General features: G+C 41.5%; 1 protein-coding gene across 1 annotated transcript; it reads right to left on the minus strand.

Annotated features, from left to right (window-relative positions):
• Nucleotides 1-6393: 6393 nt before the first annotated feature.
• LOC102560266 (photoreceptor outer segment membrane glycoprotein 2) lies at nucleotides 6394-16787 on the minus strand. Its single transcript, XM_006272564.3, has 3 exons — nucleotides 16166-16787; nucleotides 9734-9980; nucleotides 6394-6695 (listed from the first exon to the last, which is right to left on the minus strand). Exons 1-3 carry the CDS (start codon nucleotides 16741-16743, stop codon nucleotides 6423-6425), a joined length of 1098 nt encoding a protein of 365 aa, XP_006272626.1. The 5' UTR covers nucleotides 16744-16787; the 3' UTR covers nucleotides 6394-6422.
• Between the last annotated feature and the right edge of the window lie 8936 nt (nucleotides 16788-25723).

Raw genomic sequence — 25723 nt, forward strand, 5'->3', positions numbered from 1 at the left:
CAGTGTGTTGTGGTTATGAAAAGGCTAAAGTAGTCCCAGGCTATATTAGGCATGATATATCCTGTAAAAACAAGGAAGTACCAGTACAATGGCATTGGTAATTTCCTTTTAAAATAGTGTGTGTAGTGCTGGTATAGTTCTCAATCTTCTAATTTTGTACCTGTTCTAGTTTAAGGGGACCACTAAAATGATTAAGGGAATGTGGAGACTTGTTCTTTGAAAGAAGGTTAAATAAGTTTACCTTGTTTACCTAAAAATGAATAGAGATTGAGAGGAGATATGATTACTTTTTACAAATACATTCATAGTGTAAATATTCAGAAGGAGGGAAGAACTTTTTAGGCTGAAAAACACAAATAGCACAAGTTCAAATATTATATTTACTTCCCCCTCCTCCAGTCAGCATGAGAAAGAGCCCCTCATCTTATATTCTCATACCAGCACCCCCTCTGTTAAATACATTGGCTATCATTAAACTGTTGCTAGAAGCAGTATGTGCTCAGGCATGGAAACCAAAAATGAAGTTGATTGAATGCAGTCTATGCTGAACACGCCCATAAAACATATGGCCCATATTAAGCAAACACACTGAATTTTTTTTTATAGGCTGCATTCAATCAACTTCATACTTGATTTTCATGACTGAGCACATGCTGCTTCTAACAGCAGTTTAATGGTAGCCAGTGTGTGTGTGTGTTTATATACATATCTATACCTCTACAAATCTGTCTCATTACTGATGTGGTTCACTCGACACGTTTACAGTTATACCATTATCATTCCCATTACAATAACCATGCTGTGTTCCCGTGCATCCGCATGCCCATCACCATCACCTTTACCCATCACAATCATGCAAAGGACTGCCCAGTGTGCTTTGAGCTGCCAAGTGAACCACAACGGCCACTTGGCAGAGTGTTGGAGATGGAGATTATACTGAGATTATACTGCGGGACCTGGACCTCTTTAGCCTGAAGAAGAGAAGGTTCAGAGGGGACGTGATAGTGGCTTACCACTATGTCAGAGGAGGTGAAGGTTATATATATACACTGGAGGTGGAGTGATATATATATTTATATACATTTAGTTATATACAGAAATAAATATTTTTTCCAAAAAAAAGCATGTTTTGTACAAAATGGAGCAGAGCTTGAACTGGGATTCAAAGACCCTAAGTGGAAATCAGATTTCTGGGATGAGCTTGAAGCAGCCAAAGAAAATTTGCCTCAAAGGGATGGAATTTATTAGGGGAGGCAAAAGAGGACATGGGTTGATTACAGACCAGGGTTGTACTAGGTATAAATAAGTACAAAAGTAGCTTCTGCCCTGAGTCTGGTTGGAGCCAGTCAGACCCACAACAGTCTTCTGCCCCCGCTTTGCAGCTTCTTCCCTGGCACTCCCCCCACTCCTTACTATCAGGTGCAGCTCACTTCCACATTGTGCTCAGGGAGGGAATAGGGCCTGTGCAGTTTGACAGTAAGGTGGAGCAAGAAGGCTGCAGTGGGAAGAAGAGGGGGGGCAGGGCAGAGGACCAGGGGGCCCCCAGCCACTATTTTCCCTGCTGTAGCAGTGAGAGGGGGGTAAACTCAGACAATCATCTGATTATTAGATTCTATACCTGGAAAAGTATAACTATAATTTTCCTATATAGAATCTAACTATGGGGGGATCATCTTATATTAAGTGTCATTTTATATTTGAGTAAATATAGCTTTAAAAACTGACTATGGTTAAATTTAGATAGGACATGAAAAGCTTTCCAACTATCAGAGGGACAAAGGTTGGGAATGGTTTTGTAAGCCAAGTAGTGGGTACAAAGAGCCTAAATCTCTTTAAGATTGAATTGTTTATGGAAAGGATGGTATGATATGATAAGTGCTTGGTTTAGCAGTCAATGTGTATACTATAAGGAATCATCCATTGATGGACAACATGGCAACCCCATGTTGGAGTGTACTCTAACTCCAACTCTCCTGCTCTATTGGCAGGTGTCTGGTAATCCCATGACTGGGCTTTTGTAGGCTGTAGGAGCCAGGAAAGATCCCCCCCCCATGAATGCTACTGGCTTTGGGAGTGGGGGTGTTCAATTTATTTTGAAGCATTGGATTGCTAGACACAGTTAAAATGGGGTCTCGAACTGAAGTATACTGATACTCCTGCTGTTCTTAGAAGACTTGGAGATTCCTAGCAAGAAGGTCTTATTCTACTCAAAATCATAAGGATCACCAAATTTTCTGCCTTATAGTTGAGTGTAAGAGCACAAAGTGGCAATTTTGAGGAATTCTTGGTTAAATGGAAGCCTGAAAATGCAGGAGACTGGACTTGATAGCCCAGGAGGCCCCTTTCTGTGTAATCTTTTAACAGGGAAAAAGTATAATTTTTCATTGAGCCAAATGACAAGCTATTTGCAGGGCTACTCTTTTAAGACAGTTGACAATGACCATTATAAACTGTTAAAATGTTTCAGTACCTCACAGATGAAAAAGAACATTTTCTGTGATTTTATTTATTTATTATAGGTTTTTTTAAACTTTCTTTGAAAAATTGCAGAAATCAAAGATTAGCTTGTTTTTAGCTTGTCAGAACCACAGTTTAATCCAATTAATTTAACAAACATTTTGGAGTTTCTACTTTAGCGAGACTTCAGTTGAGGCCATTGAGCTACTGACTGTTGTCTGGTTGCAGAATTTCTTCTTTTGTGCCCTACATGTGTCACTTATACTTGCAGTATAATCTGAAAAGTAACATTCAGAATTTGCACTAAGTATTGGCACTCAGACAGCCAAATGCAGTGCTTGTCAGTTTAGGGAAACGTCTGAACTGAATTTTGATGATTGATTGAGTTCAGTTCTTGAATTTTGCACGTATAGATTCCAAATATGTGATTGTCAACATAAGTAAAAAACTGGCAGACAGTTTGAAAGTCAAATTTTCCTGTGAGACATCAGTGACAACTGTGAAATTAAAATAATACAAACTAAAGGGATTATAATTTGAGTATCACATTTTTAGAATACATGCACTAATACAAATTGCTCTAAACAGTTACTGTAACTTCAGCTCATTGGAGTTGGGAATTAATCGTCCTTGTGTATACTTCATCTCCTTCATGCAATTTCAGTGGGAAGCAGAATTCCGTTTTGTATACCTGAGAGAGGTGAATATCTGTTATTTTATTCTATTTGGTTACGTAGAAAATATGCATGAAGTACCCAAAGATACATTTAAACAAAAAAGTAAGAAGTGCAGACGCTTTGTTTGGCCTCTACTCTTTTTTTCTCCATGTGCTCATTTGCTTAATATGTGTACTATTGAGGATGAATGACAACCATAAGGCATCCTGTAAGTGCAACACAAAAAAGTGCAGAGACACTTTTAGCTGACATTGCACTAGCATGCAAAATACTGGGCTGTTGTTGTAGGAAAGGGATGAGATTAAGAATGAGAAGCATTCCATTTTCATTGGAACTAAATAATCTCCCATGTTCCACTTCTGGAATTTGTAGGAGTTATTTTGAAACATTGGGATTTTATGACCTAGTTCTTCAGTACATGTTTTATGAAACAGACTACTTGCTTGCCTTCAGGGTTATACCAACAATAATGCACACTAATTCCAAGCTTTAGTGTCCTAGTATTAAGCCTTCACTTAATTTCCTTGAGCCAAATTTTGTATCATTTTCCATTGATCTTTAGAAGGCCTGTTGACTCGCTTTAAGTTATGGGAAACAGCAGTCACAACTGAAGGCAGATATCAGTTTTGTTTAAACAAAAAAGTTATACCAGTTGGATACATTAAATAGACTTAATTTTTGCATTTCCAACTTGATTCCAATTAACTAATAATTGAATCCAATTAAATAATAAGTTTTTCAAGTTCTGAGAGATGTTTCTATAAACTAAAATTATTTCTAACAGGTAAACCCATTTGTACTTTATTTTAGATATGATTTTTTGCCATTTCTTGAAGAATCATTTTGCTCCAAATGAAGGAGACTGACGTAATACCAGTAACTGCTTTGTAGCATTTTCCTCTCTGGATTCTAGGGGTGTGCAAACCAGGTCCTATTCGATTTGGATTCAGATTTGGCCTGAATCAGGGACAGTGATTCAATTCGTTGATTAGGATCACTGTCCCTGATTTGATTCAGCTGAATCCGAATCTGAAGATTTGATGCTGATTCAGAGAATCAGCGATTCGGACATAGACACAGCTTTAAATGTTTTTTCTACATACCTCAAGGTACCAGCGTGGCTTGTGAACGCTGTGATGCTGGGGCACATAGAGCATCCCACAGGAGTGCAGGGGAGCCCTCCACGTGCTTAGCGGCAAACCCGGAAATGGACCAGAAGTATGTCCGGTCCACTTCCGGGTCTGATGGGGAGCGCACATGGGGCCCCCCGCACCCCTCTGACTCAGTGATCGGCTGTGGGGGGACCCTGGGTGCCACCCCCTAGACCCAGGAGGCACCAGTCGCCAAGCCGGGGGGGCCCAGCATACTCCCTGGTGGACCCAGAAATGGATCAGAAGTGCTTCTGGTCCACTTCGGGTCTGCTGCTGAACATGCTGGGGAGCCCCCTGTGCTTCTGTGGGACACTCAATGCGCCCCAGCATCTCGCATTCACAAGCCACCTGCTACCTAGAGATATGTAGAAAAAACATTTAAAGCTGTGTCTATGTCCAAATTGCTGAATCTCTCCAAATTGATTCAGAAAGATTACAGGGTCTTCGGATTCGATTTGGATTCAGAGATTTGGCCACTGAATTGGGCCGAATCTCTGCCGAATTGAATCAGGGACTGAAGCTTCACACAGCCCTACTAGATTCCTATTTAAAATTGCAATTTATCTGTTGGTATCAGGAGAGGAGCTGGAGATAAGACTCCTCTTATCTAGAGCATTTTGATCTCCATTTCAGCGTTGTCTTTTGTATAAGTATGTCATCATTCTGATTTTCATTTGTTTTTAGACCAAGCAAAAAACATGTAGGTACAGGGGAGAGGGTGAGAAAATTCCATGTCCTATTATTTACCATATTTACCTGAATCCACAAAGACTTTGAATGTCAGATGAAGCCCCAGTAATTAGATTCTATACACGAACATTTATAAATTTATTAGAATTTTCTATGTATATAATTTAATTATTGGAAGGTCATCTTGTATTTGTACTGCTGTTGCTGTGGCAGAGAAGCAACAAGAAAATACAGTATTATATACAGTCATGAAATGCAGAGCTTTCTCCAAGGTGAATAGAAATGGTACAGGACAAGGGCAGAGCCAGAGGGGTCCAGTGGGGCAGTTGCCCCCCCCCCCCCCCTTTTTAAACTAGACTGCACCATGGGAGCCTCTGGAGACTTTTTAAAAATCCCCAAAGCATGTAAGAGTCCACCCTTCACCTCCATGCTCAAATCACAGCCCCTCCTCCACCTGCTGCTGCTTTCATTGCTGTCCCAGGGGTGGGGGAAGTTTCCAAGACACTCCTGCCCATTGCACTCAGGCTGCATGGGGACTAGGCTCAGCAGGAAACACTGGCAGGGATGGGCAGGGGGGTGCCCTTATCCTGCATAGTCCCCCAGGAGCAGGTTTGGGGAGGGGAAACCCCCCTGCCCATTGCCATTGTTCCCAGCTGAGCCCAGCCCCCAGCACCCTGGCTGGAGTGGCTTTGAGGCTTTTTCCACCCCTGGGACAGTGGGGAAAGCAGCAGTGGCAGGTGGGGGAGGAAAGAGGGACCTGCCTTTGAGCATGGAGGGGAACGTGGGGGGATTCTTATTTTTCAGGGACTTTAAAAAAGTCACCAGAGGCTACTGTGCCGTGGCCTACCACACCAATGAGGGAGGGGCGGGGGTGGAGGTGGCTGGGAATAGGAGGTGCAGCAACCCCTACAGAATGGGTGGTTGCTCTCACACCCCACATTGCCAAATCCTCCTGGTAAAGGACCTCTGGGTTATGGAAGCTACATCCAGGCCCAAGGAGTATCACTTTTTGGGCCCCTGCTACATGTTACATATATTGCACAATGAACTGGTTAATCACACAATAAATTTAGACCAGCCATATGTGCGAAGTAAGACTGGCCACAAGTACAAAGTCATTATCACACAATTAACTATTTAATTGTGCAATAAATTTAGACCAGCTACATGTCCAAAGTAATTCTCAGACCATAACAATGACTATCCAATATAAAAAGAGCTAACTAGCTATAAAGTTAGTGCTTGAAAAATGTGTAACAACTCTATAGCTGGTTTCTGTCCAGCTTTCATTTGAATGTGTAGCAGGGCCCTTAGAATTTTTACCCCTCTGTGATTTGTTTAATTACCTAATTACATTCCTGATTTTATCCCTACCAGTAGAAATCTGGTGATGTCATGATTTAAATGATGGTGCCAAATCAGATTTAGCTTTTCAGTGAAATAGCTGTCATGTTGAGTTAGCTGTGGGAATGGATTTTGCTGTAACGTTGTCTGGACCATAGTTTGCCTTTTGTATATTCATGTTGGGGTCATTCATCCCCGAGACAGTGGACACATGGTTGACTTTGCCAAGGTTCTTAATGATGTGGATGTTGTACTTGGCAGTTTCTACGAAGCTGTTTTCTAGTAACCAGCCATTGGACTCGCACTCTGGATCACCCAATAGGAGAACATTCTTCATTGCTGTTTGTAGGTATCGGACACCCATAAGTACAGAAAGCTATAGGAAAAGGGTAATTGTTAACTGAGTCATTTAAATTAGAGCCTACTGACAATAACTGGCTGAGTCCTTCATGAATGCAAATTATTATTAGTATTGAGTAGAACTGTCAACATTTTTACCCCAGCAATAAAATTTAATCTGTTTCCTGATTTAAAAAAAAAATGCAAGCTACCATAAACAGACTTTTTGTGTATACCTTCATCCTTTATTTAGAATTCCCAGCTTCATGTCAGTACATCATGGAACAGAAATACTTCTAAATCAGTGGTCTCCAACCTTTTTAAGTAGGAGATCACCTTTGGCATTTAAAAGCAACTCAAGACCTACTGTGCAGCGCTACCACCCCCAATCCTGGCCTGCCCAGCAGGTAAGTCTGTGGGGTGGGAAGGGGGGTGCAGATGGAGGCAGAGGGAGAAACAATTATTTGGGGGCATGCCTCCCCAGGAGGTAAGTCCCACCTGGCCAGGGCCCCACTCAACTTACCTCTGCTTCTGCCTCTGTGGCACTATCCCTCACCATGGGGGCCCCGCCCCTTCACTCCCGCACAGACTGACCTGCTGGGGTGGGATGTATATATGCATGCACACAGGCAGTCAGCCCCCCACCCCAGCCTTGGATCGACTCCAAGAGGCTCCAAGATCTACCGGCGGATCAAGATCCACTGATTAGTGACCACTGTTCTAGATACTGTACTCCACGCAGACGGGCTGCCACCAGGTGGTAACATCATAAGATATTGGGGTGAAATTCTGGCCCCACTGAAGTAAATGGGAAAATTATACATAGTTTTGGATACCATGTTTTTTTCTGAAAGATGTGGACAAATTGGAAATAGTCCAGAGACGAACAACAACATGGTAAGAGGTTTTGAAAATATGGTCTATGGTTGGAAGAAAGAATTTATTTAGTCGATGGCAGAGAAGTCAGGGGATAGGATTTGATAATGTCTTCAAAAACAAAAAGGACTGTTATTAAAAAGGATGGTGATCAATTCTTCTCTGTGTCAGCTGGGGACAGGACCAAAAGTAACGGACTTAAACTGTAAAAAAGGGAGACTTAAATTAGATATTTGGAAGGGCTTTCTCACTCTGACAGTAGTTAAATACAGATTATCTAGAAAAGCAACAGATTAGCTAGAAAGCTTATGAATCTTCATCATTTTAAGTTTTTCAGTACAGGGTAGACAAATGTTTTTGTGTCAAGATTCTGGGAAATGATGCGGTTGGCCTAGATGACATCTTGAGAGACGTTTTTGTTCCAACCCTACATCTATAAGGAAAAGAAAGTTCCCATTCCCAAATATCAATCAAAACATGGTAGATAGTTCTTCTATTTGCATTTCTGTCACTGCGTTTTTCAAAAGCATTCAAATGTATAATTTAATAGATGCAATGGATCTATAAAAAGAAAATGAGCCTGAGTTTGGCAAGAAGAGTATTGTTGTTAACTTCCAGCAACTTTAAAATGCACAATGAACTTCTCAGAAGGGCAGATTCTTCCCAAGGCACATGAAAAAGTGTTCCATGAATGCATTTTAGAAAAGATACAGAAAGTTATCTTATTTAAAGTGCATTACCAGGTAACATTTAAAATGACATGTTAACTTAACATGATAAAGTAGCAATCAGAACAACTAAAACCTGTATTAAAGAGGAACGTAAACTGCGTTTTAATCCTTGCCATTAGGTTTCTTTAGACGTGGATTAAAATTTCCAGGCAGATTTTTATTTATTTTTTTTTTTTTTACAGACTCCAGGAGCATGAATACATTTGCAGGTGCAAACTCTGGCCTTTTAATGAGTCACTGCTCCAGCTGGGGACAAGTCATCCTTCTTGCAGCCAGTCATTGGCTGCTGTACTGGGAGGAAACCAACCCCATCCCAAACAGGCTTTATACCGGCAGTGCAGACAGCAGTGAGCTGTCTGCACAAGTCTTCTGATGAGCTTGTAGACTACTCTGATCTCAGGTTTTTTACTTTAATCTGATCCCTATTCTTGCTCCCTGTTTCAGTGTTCCTTGTTCCATTGCTCATATCTATGCCTGGCTGCTTATTTATGACTTGCTCCTGACTGTGACTCCCAGGTCTGGACCCTGGCATGAACTGTGGACTTCTTGATTCTGACTCTCTGACCACAGCCTGTTCCTGGCTTTGTCTTACAGAACTGGACTCTGGCTTGGCCACTGCCTCCCGACCCTGGCTGTGACCCTATCCTGACTTTGGGCTCTATGCTCTGGGTTCCTGACCCCAACCCTAACTATTAGGCATAACTGCCTATAGCCTACGTGTGACAGACCTTTGCAGTTGTGTCAGTTATAGTATTTTGGTTGCATTGAAAACATGATCAATAATGGCATTTCCTGGCTGTATAGTAAAGCTATATATACAGATGGGGGAAGCTCTCAGATACCAGCTCTCATATGGAGGGAGGGGCAAGCAGCTGCTGCGGCTCCAGCTCCAGCCCCAAACCTAGATTTTGGCCAGAATTGGAACCCTAACCCCTACAGTCTCTACCCCCCTATGTGTACCTCACTGCCTGACCCCCATAGTCTTTGCCCCTCTCCCCACCACTTACCCTCAGTCACAGCTCCAGCCCCATTCCAGCCCAGGGCATTAAGCACATGGTAGTTCTGGCCCCAGCCTGGCCATGCAATAGCAGTGGCAGCAGCTCTGGTATCCTGGGGCCAGAGCTGCTGCTGCTGCAAGCACTGCTGCATGGCCTAGCTGGGGTGGGGCTATCATGTGCTCTGTGTCCTGGGCCAGAGCCACAAGTGACACAGCAGCAGGAGTGGAAGAGGCAGAGGCAACAGGTGCAGTGATCGTTGAGGGGGAACAGCCACAGAGCAAGCTTCTTGTATTCAGGAAAACTATGCAGGTTTCTCTGACCTAAGGAGTTATATGGAGATACAAGCTCCCTGAGTCATTGGATGATTGCAGGATTGACTCGCACATTAGTCATTTCCACTCCCAAAGGACTAGGCTTTCCCCTCTAGTTCTACTACAGGAATTTTTCACAAGTCACTTTTAAAGCCTTACCTCAAAGAACCAGATGATGAGCACTATGATGCCAATGGACTTCATGATATCAGTATAGTAATCCAGCAGAGCCTGCTTGCACCCCTTCATCCAGATGTTGAGCTCCATTGTCAAAAAATCATAATTGTAGTGTGCACTGTTATTTGTAAGCTGGTATTGGATACAGGGCCGTGGTGAATTTGGATTGCAGCAGCTGAAAGGCACTCCATCCACCAAGAATATCCCATCGACATTACTCTTCAAACGGCTGCAGCAAGATGAAGAGTTATGGACATATAAGGCTGGTAGCAGCAGTAAATAATAGAAGATTCTGTCACTATGGGTGCATCTACACGAGTCAATTTTTAAGGCGCATTAGGGCACATGCCTACGTGTGCATGCCCTTAATGCACTTCAAAAATGGTGAATTTAGGCTATTCTCACCTAAATTTGATACCTGCATTTGCAGGTACCAAATTTAGGTGTGAATAGTTAAAGCGCATTAATGAACGTGTAGATGCATTCAAGTGCATTAACCCTGTGTGTGTGGACTGACTTGGAACTAACTTTATTCCCAAGTCAGTCCACACACAGCATTAATGCGCTTTAACGCTTGCATGTGTAGATGCCTGCCTAAACCCGCTTAATGCTCATTAAGCTAATGCACATTTAATTTAAGCATGCTTAAATGCACATGTAGAAATGCCCTATTTTTTCCAAAAATATAGCCTTAATATGGACACCTACAGACCTTTGCAGATTGGAGTAGAATGAATGAGAACATACTCCCAGCAAAAAATACTGTTTACCTGGGGAAGGAGATATTTCCCTTCTCTTAAAGTGTTTTCTCAAGTGCAATATCAGTTCAGTATCCTATGTGGGACTGCATCTTGGTTTTGCAAGGAGTGGATTCAATGATAGTAAGGGGGAGTGGAATAAAGTGTCTTCCAAGACATTTATGTTTATAATATTAAAAAAGATTGCTTTAAATACAATTCTAGTATAAGCTAGACTACTATAAACTCTATTTCACTAGTATCTCTCTCTCTCTCTCAGAAATATAAGCAAGTCTGAAAAATAGTAGCAAATAGAGGAACAAGCTTATGGGCCACAGGAACTACAACAAATCCTTCATTAAAAGTTGACATTTCTATCCCAGAAGAAGGGTATATAGATGGGAAGGGAGAAAAGATTGCTTGAAGAAGTGTGTTCTATCCAGGAGGAGAAGGAAGAAACTATACTGGGAGGGAAAGGTGGTAGATGGATAGGACCACTACAAGATGGTTAAAACATACTGGGGCCTAAACATTTATCTTATTCTCAACCACCAGCTTTTCCTTTCATTGCTGTTTACTCCAACTGTGCGCAGTAGGGTAGGCACTTTGTTTCTGATACCCAGAATGGCAGATTCCAAACTCAGAGGCCTATTTTTTCCCCCATGGCTCTATAGTATTTACTTCAGTGAGGCTCAGCAGCAATTTTTTTAAAGGTAATGTTATCAACAGCAGAAATGGAATGTGTAAGAACTAGAGGCATATCTAGCAGAGAGGGGAGGTGGTACTGAACACCAGAGGGGAAGGTGTTAGGAGTATTACCTGCACCATGGATTAAAAAAAAAGACCCCAGCTGCTGCTTCCCCAGTTGTTGCTGCTACAAGAGCAGCATAGTGTCCATGTACCCAGCTGCCACTGCCAGGACACGGATGCCACAGGGCAGGGGACCACTAAGTTGACTGGTGCCTCCTGTACCTACCCCAATATGCATTACTGGTAAGACACGGAGGGGAAAAGGCTGGAGACGGTCCATAGATTCTGCTATCCTAATTCAGTGTAATCAGATTGTGTGGATTCCTGATGGAAGGCATTATTAGGGAATGAAATAATAGATTGGTAAACCTGCACACTTTTGCTACTACACAGATGGGTGAAAGTAAACTAACTAAAACAATCACATGATCATATTGTTGAACCTTGTCTACTCCACAACTTTCTGTGCTTGCTACCATTTTTGTTATACTATTTTTTAGCTTAGTCTGTAAGCTCCTCAGCACAGGCAGTCTGTTCTGGCTACACACACAGGCATTTATGGTGCTACACTGACAAATTATACCACTGTTAACAAAATCTTGACAGTAAGGCATATTCAGGGCAAGACTGTAAACTCTATAACCTATGGCCCATCCTTCTTGAGTATTTGCAAAGTGCCTATACCTCTAGTGGATGCTGCAGTAAAGAACTGAAAATGTGTTATGCTGCAGTAGCAGCAATCTATCATTTAGAAAGAATTATTGTAAAATATACAATTGTGGGAATGTTATAGCTATGCAAAAAGCAGGGGTCCTCCTCTACCCCAAAGTGCCAGTCTTTATGTACTTTGAGAAATTATCCTTTATTGCAGAGGCTACTTGAAAAGGGGCTATAGGACACACACAAGCAGCTGGGGATGGAGCACCACCACCCTGCACTACCGCCTCCCAGATCAGTTCCCAGTCTGTAAGGAGGATGACACCACTCCCCTACTGTGCAATGGTGTTGTGAGGATAAGATGTTTCATTGCTTGGATCATATATTTGCTTTAGAGAGAGACAGAGGCAGTCCTTGTAGCATATGGCAGTTCATAGTCAGGGGATTAAGAATGAGAATTGACATACATCTCAAATGTAATCTCCACAAAACTGAACTTTTCACCTTTTCTTCCTAATCTTCTTTCTTCTTCTCCCCTCCCTTCTCTGTCTTTATTCACAACATTCTTCCCTCGTTTAGGATTGTAATCTTGGTATAATCTTTGAGCTCTTCTTTCTCTTGCTCCCTCCATACTCGAATACACACTATGTCTAAATCTGCCCTGTCCTCACCATTGTGGACTAGCCAGGCTGTCTGTTATTTTGATGTTAATTAGATCAGTCAGTTAGGGGAAAAAACTACTTTTTTGGTTCTCTGTCTTACACATTCAACCCTGTATCTAGGAGCCATGCTGGGTTCTCTCTAACTCACAATTGTTAACAGTAATAGAAATTGTCTAGGACACTTGCTTCCCTCATTTAAATCTCTCTGGAGCCTATTGCCTTCAGTGGGCAAAATTTGACTGAGAGCTTAATTTGAAAACAATGGGGTAGAGTAGGTGGCTCAGTAAATAAAAATTAATAAATAATTTTGTTGATGAGGTATGACACAGAACAATGCTATTTCTGCATGACTGGCAGAAATTAAAAACAGCATCTTTTACTTTTGTCCCTCTTAGTCAGCTATTGCTCTGAAATTCCATGGAGGGCAAATCTATTAAGTACAATGATGATATCAATGTGCACTTTCTTTTTAGTATCTCCTGTAGCAGGACCAGACCCTCAAGGTTAGGCTGCCTATTAGAGTTGAAGTAGCTCCTTCTGGTGACTTACCTTTAAGATACAGTTTTTCAGAGATCCTTGGCTCCTACACACAGTCTTTCAGCTCTGGCCACTCTGGCACCAACTCACTTGTTCCAAGCCATGGCCTTGGTAGCCGTAGGCCTGACTTCCTGGCCCTAGGAACTTTAATTATGGCTCTGGCTGCCCCCATAGTCACACCCATGCCTCACAGGTGTCACTTAGTTGCAATTCTGTGGGGACGGGTGGATGGATTCAGGGTGAGTGCAGTTGCACTCCCTCTTTGATTCCTGCTGTACCAAAAGTTTCAGATCAAATACCTGTCAATGGCAGTGGCTTTTCTATTCAAGCAGTGCTAGTAGAGTCAATTAACTTTGTAGCTTATCATAATCTCCCTGATTCCTGTTACTCTCTTTACACCATATGTGTTAGCAACCCTCTCTCCTTCTTAATGGTCTTGATATTCAGTTAATCAAGATATACTTTCTTCTGCAATTTTGCTGTCTGTTAGCCATTCCTGGTAATCTCTGTCTTCTGCTTCACTGCCCTTCATACTATTTTTGGTTCTAACCAAAAACAAACTCAGGTATGGTAATACTAACTTAAATGAACATTAACTCAGATGTGGCAATGACTCATAGTGAAGTGTTGAATGATCTGTCAAGGTGCTCAAGAAGGCTAGGTTTTGTTTGATGAGTCTGAATAAGACTCAAGATGACTTCTGAATAAGAGAAGTATATTTAACCATCATGGCTATAAACAATATCTTTGACTATTTTTGCTTAGTTTTTTTTTAACTTAATTTAGCAAATCAGTGCACATTTCAATAAAGTTTTTTTGCTTTGATCTTAAACTGAGTAATATAGTGCTGGACTTAGCATATCAGTAAATCTTCTAGTTTATCTTTTAACTGGAGAAAAATATATCTTATATTATATGTGATGGTGCACCACACCATCTGCATCCTCTATTCAAAATCCTAAATCCAGACATGTGTTTGTCTATTCTGCACGGTTACTTCCTGCCCTGTCTCCTGTGATCCCAGTTTTCTCTTCTCCAAGCTAAATAACCTCAGTTTTCCCCACCTTGCCTCAGTCCAGCTTTCCTCAAACTTTGGGCCAAGTTTTTCTTCAATAGGTTTGCACACTATTTGATGAGCCTGGCGCATGATCTGATTTTGTAATGAAAACTGAACTTCGGAAGGTTCCTTGTGAGCTTCAAAACATTTTTTTCACAGCTGCAGTTAGCCTCTGTAACTTGTGCATCTCAGTTCTCTCCCACCAATTATGAAATGATTTCACAGTGTATTCTTTTCTCTGCCTGCCACTGTATATTAACCGCAAAATAGTTTTAATTTGTTTGATCCAATTAAAAAAATAATTCACCAATAACTTCTTTGCAACACCCCACATCTAAAATAATTAAATATGTATAATAAAGCAGAAAGCAGCCAAACTATCAGCTTAATGACTTGTAAGATGTCAGGATGATGAGAGCTACAGTATTTTTTCCAAGTTGTTCTGCAAGCTTTTTAGACTCTGGATTATCAAATAGGGAAAAGGGAAACTAAAGCTTCCTAATTCCTACATCTCTAGCTGCAGCTCTGATCTCCCTGCCTTGATGCATGTCATCAGGCTGTGCTTCCTCCTGGAGTTACCATTAATCTGGTCAGCTCCCAGGGGTTACACAATTGCCCAGCTCTCATCAATGGACATTTTAAAATCCTTTTCAAGAATCATAATGGGCTTCTCAGTTGCTGGTGCAACATTTTGATTAAGAGCCTAGACATGCAACATTTATCAATTTTTACACTGATATAATTACACTGAGATCCAGAGCAGGTAGATGAGTAGCTATCCTAGGGTACCCTAGGCATATATGCAGTAGGTATTATTATAGCACCCCACCAGGTGGTGGTGAATAGGCAAAATTCAGCCTGCTTGTCTTCAGCAAACAGCTATCCTGAGATAAGCTGCATACAAATGGCAATTATACAGTGTAACTTTAGCTGTAATTCTTTCAGAGATATTTCTACACTAGACTGGGTGAACTTACACTGAGGTAGAGGTTTACATCATCTGCCTTTTCCTCTTTTATATTAATGTAAAGAGTGATTACACCATTGTAACATGTCTGTTCAGGCCCAGTGTTACTTTTCCTATCATCACCTTAGTAAGAGTCACTGAGATTTTTTTCACTCTGCCTTCTCATATAAAGTGCATGGTGTTTGTAGGGTCATCAACTTCCCTGAATGGAAAACTTCCTATTTTACTTGGTATTTGTCAATTATCATATCTAAATTAAAATTAAGTTTTGATTTTTAAGTCCTCAGAGTTGACTAGACAGTGTATTGGTGGCACAGTCAATGATTTTTCTTCAGATGCAAAAGTCTCACTAGCAGACTGGTATGATGGGAGCTGAAGGATCTTATAGCGGTAGAGACTAGAGCACATTAATGTATTGCATAATGTCACCAAAAAGTTATTAGTCAACTTTTGCCTTTCTAAAAACAGAGATAATTCTGAGTTTTATATACCAGTATTTGATTCAAAGACAGAAATCTAGCAGGTTAATACAGGTTGTTTGAGGTCTCTTTGAAGATCATCTCAAAACTCATATTGCCTTAAATATGAAAAGGGTGGTGCCCTTCAGTACCACTAGACTACCACATGCTTACCCTTTCTTTTAGGGTGACCAAAGTGACTAAACGGTGTTATTACTATCACCATCCACAAAACTAATGTGTTATCCAGACTTTATAGGTATTGTATGACATCTCTAGGTTGATTGTAATCAGAAAAAAACTTCTTTTGTCTTCTTGAAACAGATCTGCCACCAGAATTGATCAGCGTGGTCTTTGGGAAAAGGCTTTTCTCCCCCAAAACGTGTCAATTTTAGAAGAAAGACAAACACTGCTGAATATTATGATGCTTGAATGATGGAGCAACAAACAACCTAGCCCTGCTTTATCCATCCCTCAGTGTGTTGTTGATGTATTAACTCTTTCATGCAATTTACCGTTTCATCAATAAAAACTCTTTTTATGGGAAGGTATTTTCAGAACCTTTCTTCATGACTAAAGGAATACTTACTCCAGAACTTCCTGTGATGCCATATTCAGGTAACGAACAGATACCCACTGAATTTCAAACCAATCTCTGAAGCCGTTGTTTCCACAGCACTGGAATCCAATTTGTAACAGGTCTATTGTTTTCTTTAAGAAGCATTTTCCAGGTATGTCTGTATCCTTGTAGAATTTAATAGCATTCCTCAGTCCCAGATAAAGGGATTCCTCTAGCTCATTCCTCATAGTATAGCACATGACAGCACCTACCAGGATGCAGAAGGTAAAGCAGAAGGTACACACAATGTAAGGGAACATAACCAGCTTCCATCGGGAGAACTTGTTGGTATCTGAACAGTCATAGCATATTTTGCCACCAAGAAAGTTGATGATACAAGCTATCACCCCTACTGAGATTAGCATGTTGGGGACAGAGTTAATCTCTCTTGCCATCACCTCATTGCGCTTCTTAATTTCAATTTTCAAGAAGAGGCCCAAACTGAAGAGCGTGATCCCACTCACTACGGAAACCCAATTGAGAATCCACAGGATCTGAGCCAATTTGTCTCTCTTAGTTTTGGTGAATTTTACTTGAAGGACTGCCATGATCAGATCAGCACTAGGAAGTGAAGCGTAGGTTAAAAAATGCTCGTAAGCAGATTAGTAGTGTGTATCCTGAGTGACAAAAGTCATGCAACAAAACCTGTGAAGAAGAAGGAACAATTACTGACTGTTTTTTCCCCCAATATATTTATATAACATGCAGGGAACTTCCTTTATATTCTTACACACCCTGAGTCCTGCTAGTAATGCCCAAGCTTCTGCTTCAATGTCACTCGGTAAAGAAATTTTAGAGAGAATCCCAAGGACTAATTGGAAGTGTGTGTGTGTGTGTGTGAGTTTTTTTAATTGCGTCAACAGTCCAGTCTCCGAACAGAGTGATTTTATTTATTTATTTACTAGGTTTATATGCTGCTGTTCCCCCCTCCCCCCCAGGCTCAGGCTGATTTAGAATAAAAAACATTAATTATAAAGATAGATAAAAATATTAAAATAAAATAATAGGCAATAGAACAAACTCACTTGTCAATGCCCCTAAACTTAACACCGTCTGCTGGAGGTCTGCCCAGATAAAACGGTCTTATAACACTTCTGTAAGGCATCCAGTCTTTCGCTTTGATAGACCACAAGTGGAGAAAATTTCAGGGCTGAGGAGCAGCTACCAAGAATCATCTCCCATGTGTTTTTGCCAAAAGAACTTGGTGTATAGCTAGTAGCTGCAGAAGGTTGCTCTCGGGGGACCTGAGGAATCACAATGCAGGAGAAGGTGGTTCCTTCAGTATCTAGGGGTCAGACTGCTTATGGCCTTATGGGTTAGAACCAGTCCCTTGAATTGGGCTCAGAAATCTGTTGGAGGTGAGTGCAGACTCTGGAGCAGTGGAATAATGTCCTCTTGGCACCCTATGATCATTAGAAGGTGGGCAACTGCATTCTGCATGAGTTACAGCTTCTGGATGGTCTTCAAGGGCAGCCCCACATAGAGTGCATTGCAGTAGTCTATCTTGAGGTTAAGAAAACGTGGACAATGGTGGCCAGGTATGCAGAGTCAGCCGTAAGGAAAATGGTGCCTTTGGTGAACTTGAATTTTGGCTCCACCTCCCAAGTCAGTGGCGCTGCTGCAGACAGAGGCAGGTGACCAGGGGCATGGGGCACAGTCCGGTGGGGAGGCAGATCTGCCCTCAGTGCCTGGCCTGGCTCCTTCTGAGCAGTAGCTGGAAGTGGCGGGGTGGGCTGGGCAGTGTCCTAACATGGGGAAAAAAAACCCCTTCATTTTATAATCAAGTATGAGGCTATGGGGGATAGACAGCTGCTGTAGCTCCAGCTCCAGCCGCAACCCTATGGCTCTCATCCAGCTCCTGGGGCCAGAAGGTCAGAGCACAAGTTGATGTCGATGTGCTATCAGAGCCATGCTCCTCCTCCAAGAAATCTTTGGGTGTTTTTACATGTGCTGTGAGGTGGGGAAATGCTTTAATTAGCAGGTGCGGTGGCAGTGAAGCAGCAGCAGTGCTTTCAAAGTACCTCCACTTCTCCACACCACCACCACCACATACCCCCTGAGGCCTTCCCAAGTAGTCCCAGGGGTATGCGTACTCCTGGTTGACAGCCCCTGCTCTACAGGCTTCTTATACATGTGCTCAGTCTACAGATGCCCTATACACATACCCAGAGGTAGGGGGTGGCTGTTTTATTGGTGCATTTTATATGTATAAACAGTTTTAAAAACTCAGTGAAACTAATCATTATTAATGCTCCATTGAATAGTCAGTAAAAAACAATCCTATTTGCACAAGTTTTGTGAGCAGATGATTTGTATTTGGATAGAGGTGAATGTCTTCAAGTTCTTGATTCTTCATCTAGTACCACAATGTATACCTTAGACAAATTAATTCCTTGTCTAAGACTGTTGAAGTTACACCAGGGATTCATGTGGTTTCATGTCTTTACATAGCACCATACTACTTTTCCAAAAAAATGTTGGGGTAATTTTCAAAAGTGTTCAGACTTGCAGCTCCTTCAGACTACAGATGGAGTTATATGTGTTTAGTGTTTCTGAAAGCCAGGCCCTAATTTCATTGCTTATGAATGGTAATGGGTTTTGATTTATAGGATAGGATTCATAATGGCTTATGAATGGTAATGGGTTTAGCCCTGGAGCCTAAATCTCTTTGTCCAGAGAACGGTTATCCAGTGAATGGCAGCAGCACATGCCTTCCCCATTCTGTTTCCTGAGCATGCCTTAATATTTACCTTTGGTAAATGGATGGTTAAGCCTCTGTATGAGTTCAGCCTCAGGTCTGTCTACTAATCCTGATGAGAGTAGCTTGGTAGCTTCATGCCTTGAACTGGCCATGTCTTGAACATAAATAGCTGTATATAGCTGTTGCAAATAAATTTATCTTGCAGTGATACTCAGATCTTAGTGAGCACATCATCTGGGGGATCCTGTTATGAAGTATCTTGGCACCTAAGATATGGTGCACATTAAGGGACAAACTCTTTTTAAGTGCTACCATTAAACACGAAGGTGCATTTTATAAGGCCACACTTTTCTGGATATATTTGCAGCACTGGAAATGCACCTAACCCTATGTAGCCACCCTGAAACATTCCTAAACCTCCTTTATGTTTATAACTTCCAGCTGTTTAAAAAATAAAACCTTCACACAAAGGAACAACTTTACTAGGCAACTCCTCATCTTATGTGTTTAACAGCAAATATCTCTAGTGCAGGTTTGATTTTAGTTGCAAGGTCTGATTCATTGTGTTTTTCTACTGAGGTCCACCAGTGAAACCTGTGCTGCAGCCCCTTAGCAACAGAAAGCCTGTCTGGTGAAAAGCTTCAGTGTGAGCCATATTCTCAATTGAAAGGTGGATAAAAAGACCCCAAGGAACAGCTCAGAGGCATCTGCATGACTTGCCCCTCTTCTGCGTAAGTGTTCTGAGAGCAGTACGATTGCCATCCAAATACTGGAACAGCTATTATTTGTATGGCATTCTGGATAACAGTCTTTCTGCTCATACCTGGTAGACTAGTTTGCAAAAATCCTCAGGCTGAAAGTTTATTTCCCAGCTTCTTTGTGTGTGTCTGTCATATAGGGGACAATAAATACCTATGCTAGACATTTATTACAGTCTAAAGTTAGGTGATTTTTTTTCTAGCACTCATTTCTACTGTAACAGTTTGTAAACATATTTTAACATTATACTTCCACAAAGAATTAAGTTAAATGGTATAGACAGTTTACTTATGCAGGATGAATTGCTGCATTAATACTACCCTGAGGCAGACCTCTTTTGTTATCCCAGTGAAAGATTCCATCTTCAACATCAAAAGTAAAGGTCAGTTAGGGTATAAAAATTACACTGCCTTATTCAGAGTCTGTTTCCATATGTCTTCAAGTTACATTGGCAAAATGTACTGCCATAAATCAGGTTGTGTTCTTCACTCTGCAGAGCCAGCACATTTATATATAAATATCTATATCAGACCTGAATCCTGATACAAAATTATAAAGAGTAGGCAAAACTATTTTTTTCTCTTCCAGCTCTGGGAGAGTAAGCTGGATTCTGTTCTGTAAGTAAGACATTACCCTCTCAGTACTTGAAACCTGAAAACCATGGACATCTCCATAATACCATTTCTTCATTCTCTTACATGGCCACTGTTTTGATTAAAACTGTATTTAAAAAAATTGAACTGGCTGCCATGTGTTCCACTTTGCTTTGTACTATCACTTACTACCATTTTTTAAATTATTTTAAATGATTGTGAAAAGAAGTCAGCATAGGAAACTGGCCTCACCAAGCTGATACAGACAGCTCTCACTGGCTCCACAAAAACCTACCACTTTCACTGAACACACTTTCTTGTCTATCACTGAAAGGGAAGTCACTCACCTGTTTTGGAGCAGTATTATCTCAAAGCTGGCATCTTACTTACAGTGGGTGGCTAGGTGAAAAAATGATTGGATCATGCATATTGAAGAGAAGTCAGGTACTGATATCCAAATGTCTATGCAGACCTCAGGTCTTTACATTGCACTCATGAAAGGAGAGGGAGAAAAGAATTCCTGCCTAGCTAATCCCTGATGCATCTCTAATTAGAGCTAAGAGATTTATTACTGGGTTCTTATGCCACCAGGTTAAATCCTACAAAACAGGCCAATTAACCAAATGTGATCTGAGACCTTTGTGACATACTGTATTTATGGCAACTTCCTCCACCAGCTACTAACAGGCAATGGGGAATGCTCTGTCAGGCTATGTTGATGCCTTCATTGGCTCTTAAATTGCTTCTTAACAATTTGTATATGGCCAAGAGCAGAAATGCTTGGAGTAATGGCACAAACGTTACTTCCTTTAGAGGGGAAAAGCCAATTTAGGCCATCCTCATTAACATAAATTATAAAGTTGCTTACCCATAGTTCCAATTCTATATATTGTTGCTTGCATGGAATATGTCTATGTTCTGACTCTGTAAAAGATTGTAACTGTATCTGTAAATGAGGGATTTAGGGATTGTGCAAAATATACCATGGAGTATGTGGGACGTCTTGTCTTTCCAAGTAGTGGATTCTGGGTTGGGAATGGGATTTATCATGAGCAAGAGCATGATAAAGAGCTATGTTATAGAGACCAGGTGCTTTGTGCCAGGGAGTAGATATCCAAGGACTTTGTTGGATATGGTTCTTTCATGGAATTTTTGAGCTCTAGATAGGATGATTTGGTGGGGTGAGACCAGACTGGATTGACAACTCTGATGGCAGAGTCAATTTTGTAAGAGGGCCCAGCTGGTTTGGTGATGGTGACAGTACCAAAGCTGATGTCATAGAACTGGAGCAGGTGGGTACACATTAAGCCAGAAGGGACACAAGATCTCCCAGGACACCCTCCTAAGTACCACCGGATTTAATTGCATGTATAAGGGGAGATGTAAGTGGCAAGGGGTAACTGTTATGAAGAAGAGTTTGGAATTTTACAAGACAGAGTTAATACTTGTGATGATGGAACTGACCATACTTCTAGTACATTTTTTTGGATTTTTCTCCATTTGTTTAACTTTTCCCCTTTTTCCAAGTTAGAGAGGGGGCCCTGTAAGTAGGGGAAAACCACCTCTAAAGATGACCAAGGAGGTTTTCTTGAGGTACCCAAAACCAGAAATAGGAGTATTTATTCACCAAGGCGCCCCCGGGGGTTACAAGAAACAATGGCCACAAGCTAGCAGAGAGCAGATTTAGATTGGACATTAGGAAGAACTTCTTCACAGTTCGAGTGGCCAGGGTCTGGAATGGGCTCCCAAGGGAGGTGGTGCTCTCCCCTACCCTGGGGGTCTTCAAGAGGAGGTTAGATGAGCATCTAGCTGGGGTCATGTAGACCCAGCATTCTTTCCTGCTTATGCAGGGGGTCGGACTCGATGATCTATTGATGTCCCTTCCAATCCTAACATCTATGAATCTATGAGTAACAGCTCTGGGCTGGGCCTTGAGCCATTGTTTATTTGCTTTAGAAAATGATACCTAGACAGATTGAATTTGACTCTTGTTGCTGCCACTAGCACTTGGCAGAATAGATCCTTCCTTTTCAAAACACTTTTTCTCACTTAAAGATAAGGTTGTTCAAGTACAGTTATGCACAAACAAACTGTAAAGGTCAAGGGACTGTAAGTTTAGATAATGACCAAACCTACCACAGTTTAAATCTTCTGGCATTCACCTACTGCTATCATGCTACAGCAGCAAATAAATGGCCTCTGTTAAACAGGCAGTTCAACAGTGTCTGTGTCAAAGACCTGCACTGTACAACTTTAAGAGGGAAACTGAAGCACAGGAAGCTTAAGGACAACATTTTCTAAAGTATTTAGTGTTAAGTGTTTATCCTTAGACACCTAAAAACTATCTATGTTGAGCCCCCACACCTTCTGTTTATTACTTAAAGTTCTGTAAATTACCTTTAATTTGGGGGTTCTTCATTTTGAGATGTACAGATTTACATCCCATACACTTTGCTTTCATAAATACAGAATTCCCATAGTTCCCACTGAAATTTATAAGAACTACAGGTACCCCCTTCCTCTAAATATGAGTCCTAGTTTCTCAGGGTAGGCACCCAAAATGTAAGTACTCAGAATTATTTAATTTGAATTTAACCACTTGCTTCTGTAAAATGATGGCCTCCCACTTCACTAGGGGAACATATTTGTTGTTCAGTCTTTCTTTTCTCTCTCCCTACTACTTCCTCCTTTCTGTTCACTGTCTTCAGAATGTCTTAAAATGAACGAGGAAATCACGATGTAGAATTTTCTGGGATGAATCTCTCCTCGTCCCACCACACTTCTAGGATAAGTCCTTTGGGTGCCCTGTGATGGCCTCTTCATGGCCTATTTATTAATATGGTGAAGTAAGGCATAAAGTTAATCTACTAGTTTGTAAAGAATTCAGTGTTTCAAACATGCTTTGGAAATTTTTATTGGAAATGAGGCACATGATCCAGTTAGAAGTAGGGCCAAGACCCAGAGCCTTCTGGACAAGTCTGAGCTCCATCTGGTACTTACTATAAGAGAGAAGCACAACCCGATGATATCAGAATGGGGAAGTGAGTCCCAGAAAATAACCAGGTAACAAATTTTCTATCAGCAGATTAGAGAATCTGCCAAAATTGCCCATAATTATTATAAAATCATCCTTCATATTGAAGGATTGCACTGTGCTTTATAGATGTTAATGAACCAAGTTTCTGAAACATCTGCTGAGATAGGCATGTCATATTTCAACGTTATATATGGGAGAAAGAGGTTAAATGATTAGCACAATATCTTTCTGAGTTGTTACCTGAGTTTGGTGTGGACCCTGATTTCCAGCTTCCTGCACTGGTAATTAAGGGAATTTCCCTGAGAGATTGGTGATCACTGTTTATATTACAGTAGCACTTAAGGGATCTATGAGATTGGAGGCTTGTTGTGCTTGGTATTGTATGTTGTCCAAATTCCTGAGGCACTGGTATAAATCAATAGCATCAGAGTCAGCAGTAACTTAGGAAAATCTTGACAGGTTTTTCCAGTGCATTAGGTTATAGAAAGGGATTCTCTGCTGCATTCAACACTTTCCAAGAGAGCCAAGATAATATTTACCCAATTTGTAATGCAAAAAATCTTGTAGTTTCCCTACTCCACAGCCTGTAGAGCCTAACTATAAACTGACTATGTATAGAGCAGCTTCCATGAGAAAGTCTCAACATTCCTTCCTCTGGCACATTTTGGCTCAAAGGAACAGCTCTTCTGTCTCTGCACTTCTCCAGACATTATAGCCTCAGATGCCTAATGCTAGTAGAACCCCACATCTTCTCTGCCGTTGCCTTGCAGTGTAAGTCTAATGCTTGTCCAGGCTGAAGGAGGAGCAGCAGCAGAGGGCAGTGCCGGTGTTTGTATCTGCCTGTAGAACATACAGTTAGAAGACCACCTTCACTAGCATCAGAAGAGAGTAGAATTCCCTCAACCGGAGGGTCTTTTTCATCTGAAGGAGAAATATTTATAATTTTTTAACAAAATTAACAAATGTTTAGCGAACTAGTAAGCTGCTTAACACTATAAAAGATAAGCACAGAGACAAGTAGTTTATATATTAAACTAACAACCATATGAAAATGATATATGCTGCAAAAACACACTAGAAATAGGGTTTATATTTTAGTAGATTTCAGGTTTTTGGTTTTTTTTAATGTGAGTATTTGGCCCCCTCTACGTGTTACAGGTATTACTCAAGTAACTGGTTAATTGTGCAGTTACCTGGAGACCAGCTTCACTTGCAAAGTACTTATCATATGATAAAAAACTCCAACCCACTATAAAATTAGACCTAAAAAATGTGCACCTACTTTATAGCTGACAGGGCTCCTAACCACAGATTGCACAATCGCGCTTCCTGCCACGCACACGTGTCATGGCAGGAGATGTGATTTTGTGGATCATGCATTAGATCCAATCATGCCTTTACCTGCACGTGTAGGGGTGGGGCTTTAGTGGCTAGTGGAAGGTGTTGAAATGACAGACCTGGGGTGGCAGTCGATTACCCATTATGTGCCTAGATGCCAATTTTCCCTCCACATAAGTGGCCTTTTTGGCAGTGGGGAGCACAGCACTATGTTGAATTGTGTTTGATATATGCATGCACATCTAGTAGATGCACAGAAGTCATAAAGTTGTAGCCAGACAATAATCCATGTCTAGCAAGTGTTAGGAAAGGTCCTCCCATATTTTAGCCCTAATAGATGAGTGGTTAGCTCACTTCACAATAAGCCAGGGACTCCAGTTCTAACATACTCTCACACAGAGTTGGTTTGAACCTGGTGTGCCAGCACAATGCTGTACCCACTGCACCACACTACAGGTTAGGTGTTAACCACTAACCAGTCCCTTCTTCTATCTTCTTTTTTGAAGTAGGCCCTCTACTTCAAAAAAGAGAACAGTCAGGAGAGAGAGAGGGAGAGATGTGGGGTCAGGAAGAAGCACATATTTTGGAACAGGTCCTGGTTCTAATCTAGACCTTTGTTCCTAATGGGATAGAAACTTCCCTATTCTCTGCATCCATTGTATTTAATTACTAGTAAATGCAAGGTGTAGTGGTTCAGCTTCAGCTGGAGGGCAGGTCACAGGCCTGGGGTGCAGACAGAAGTGCAGTTTCCAGCTGTAACTCAGGATTTCTGCAAAGCATTCTCAGCTACCAGGTTACCCCAGAACAAGCAGAAATTAACTGTTGGTTCCAGACAGGAGGGGAATCTAGCTGAGGCTGGGAGCTGCAGCCAGGTTCCCATATCAAAGGCCAGGGCTCTCTGCCAGTGCTGTTTTCAGCATGGGAGGTGGGGAGAACACAGCACAGGGAGCTTGTTCTTGGGACTCCCCAGCTGGTGCTGAAGGGTGGGGTCAGTAAATAGGAGTCCCTTGTCCCCCCCCACCCAACCTCAGCGGCTCTAATACACCTGCCCCAGCCTTCAGTGGGGATCAAAAACCCCCCAGACTGGACTCCCTCCAATC

The sequence above is a fragment of the Alligator mississippiensis genome, chromosome 2, assembly GCF_030867095.1.
Source record: "Alligator mississippiensis isolate rAllMis1 chromosome 2, rAllMis1, whole genome shotgun sequence".
NCBI lineage: Eukaryota > Metazoa > Chordata > Crocodylia > Alligatoridae > Alligator > Alligator mississippiensis.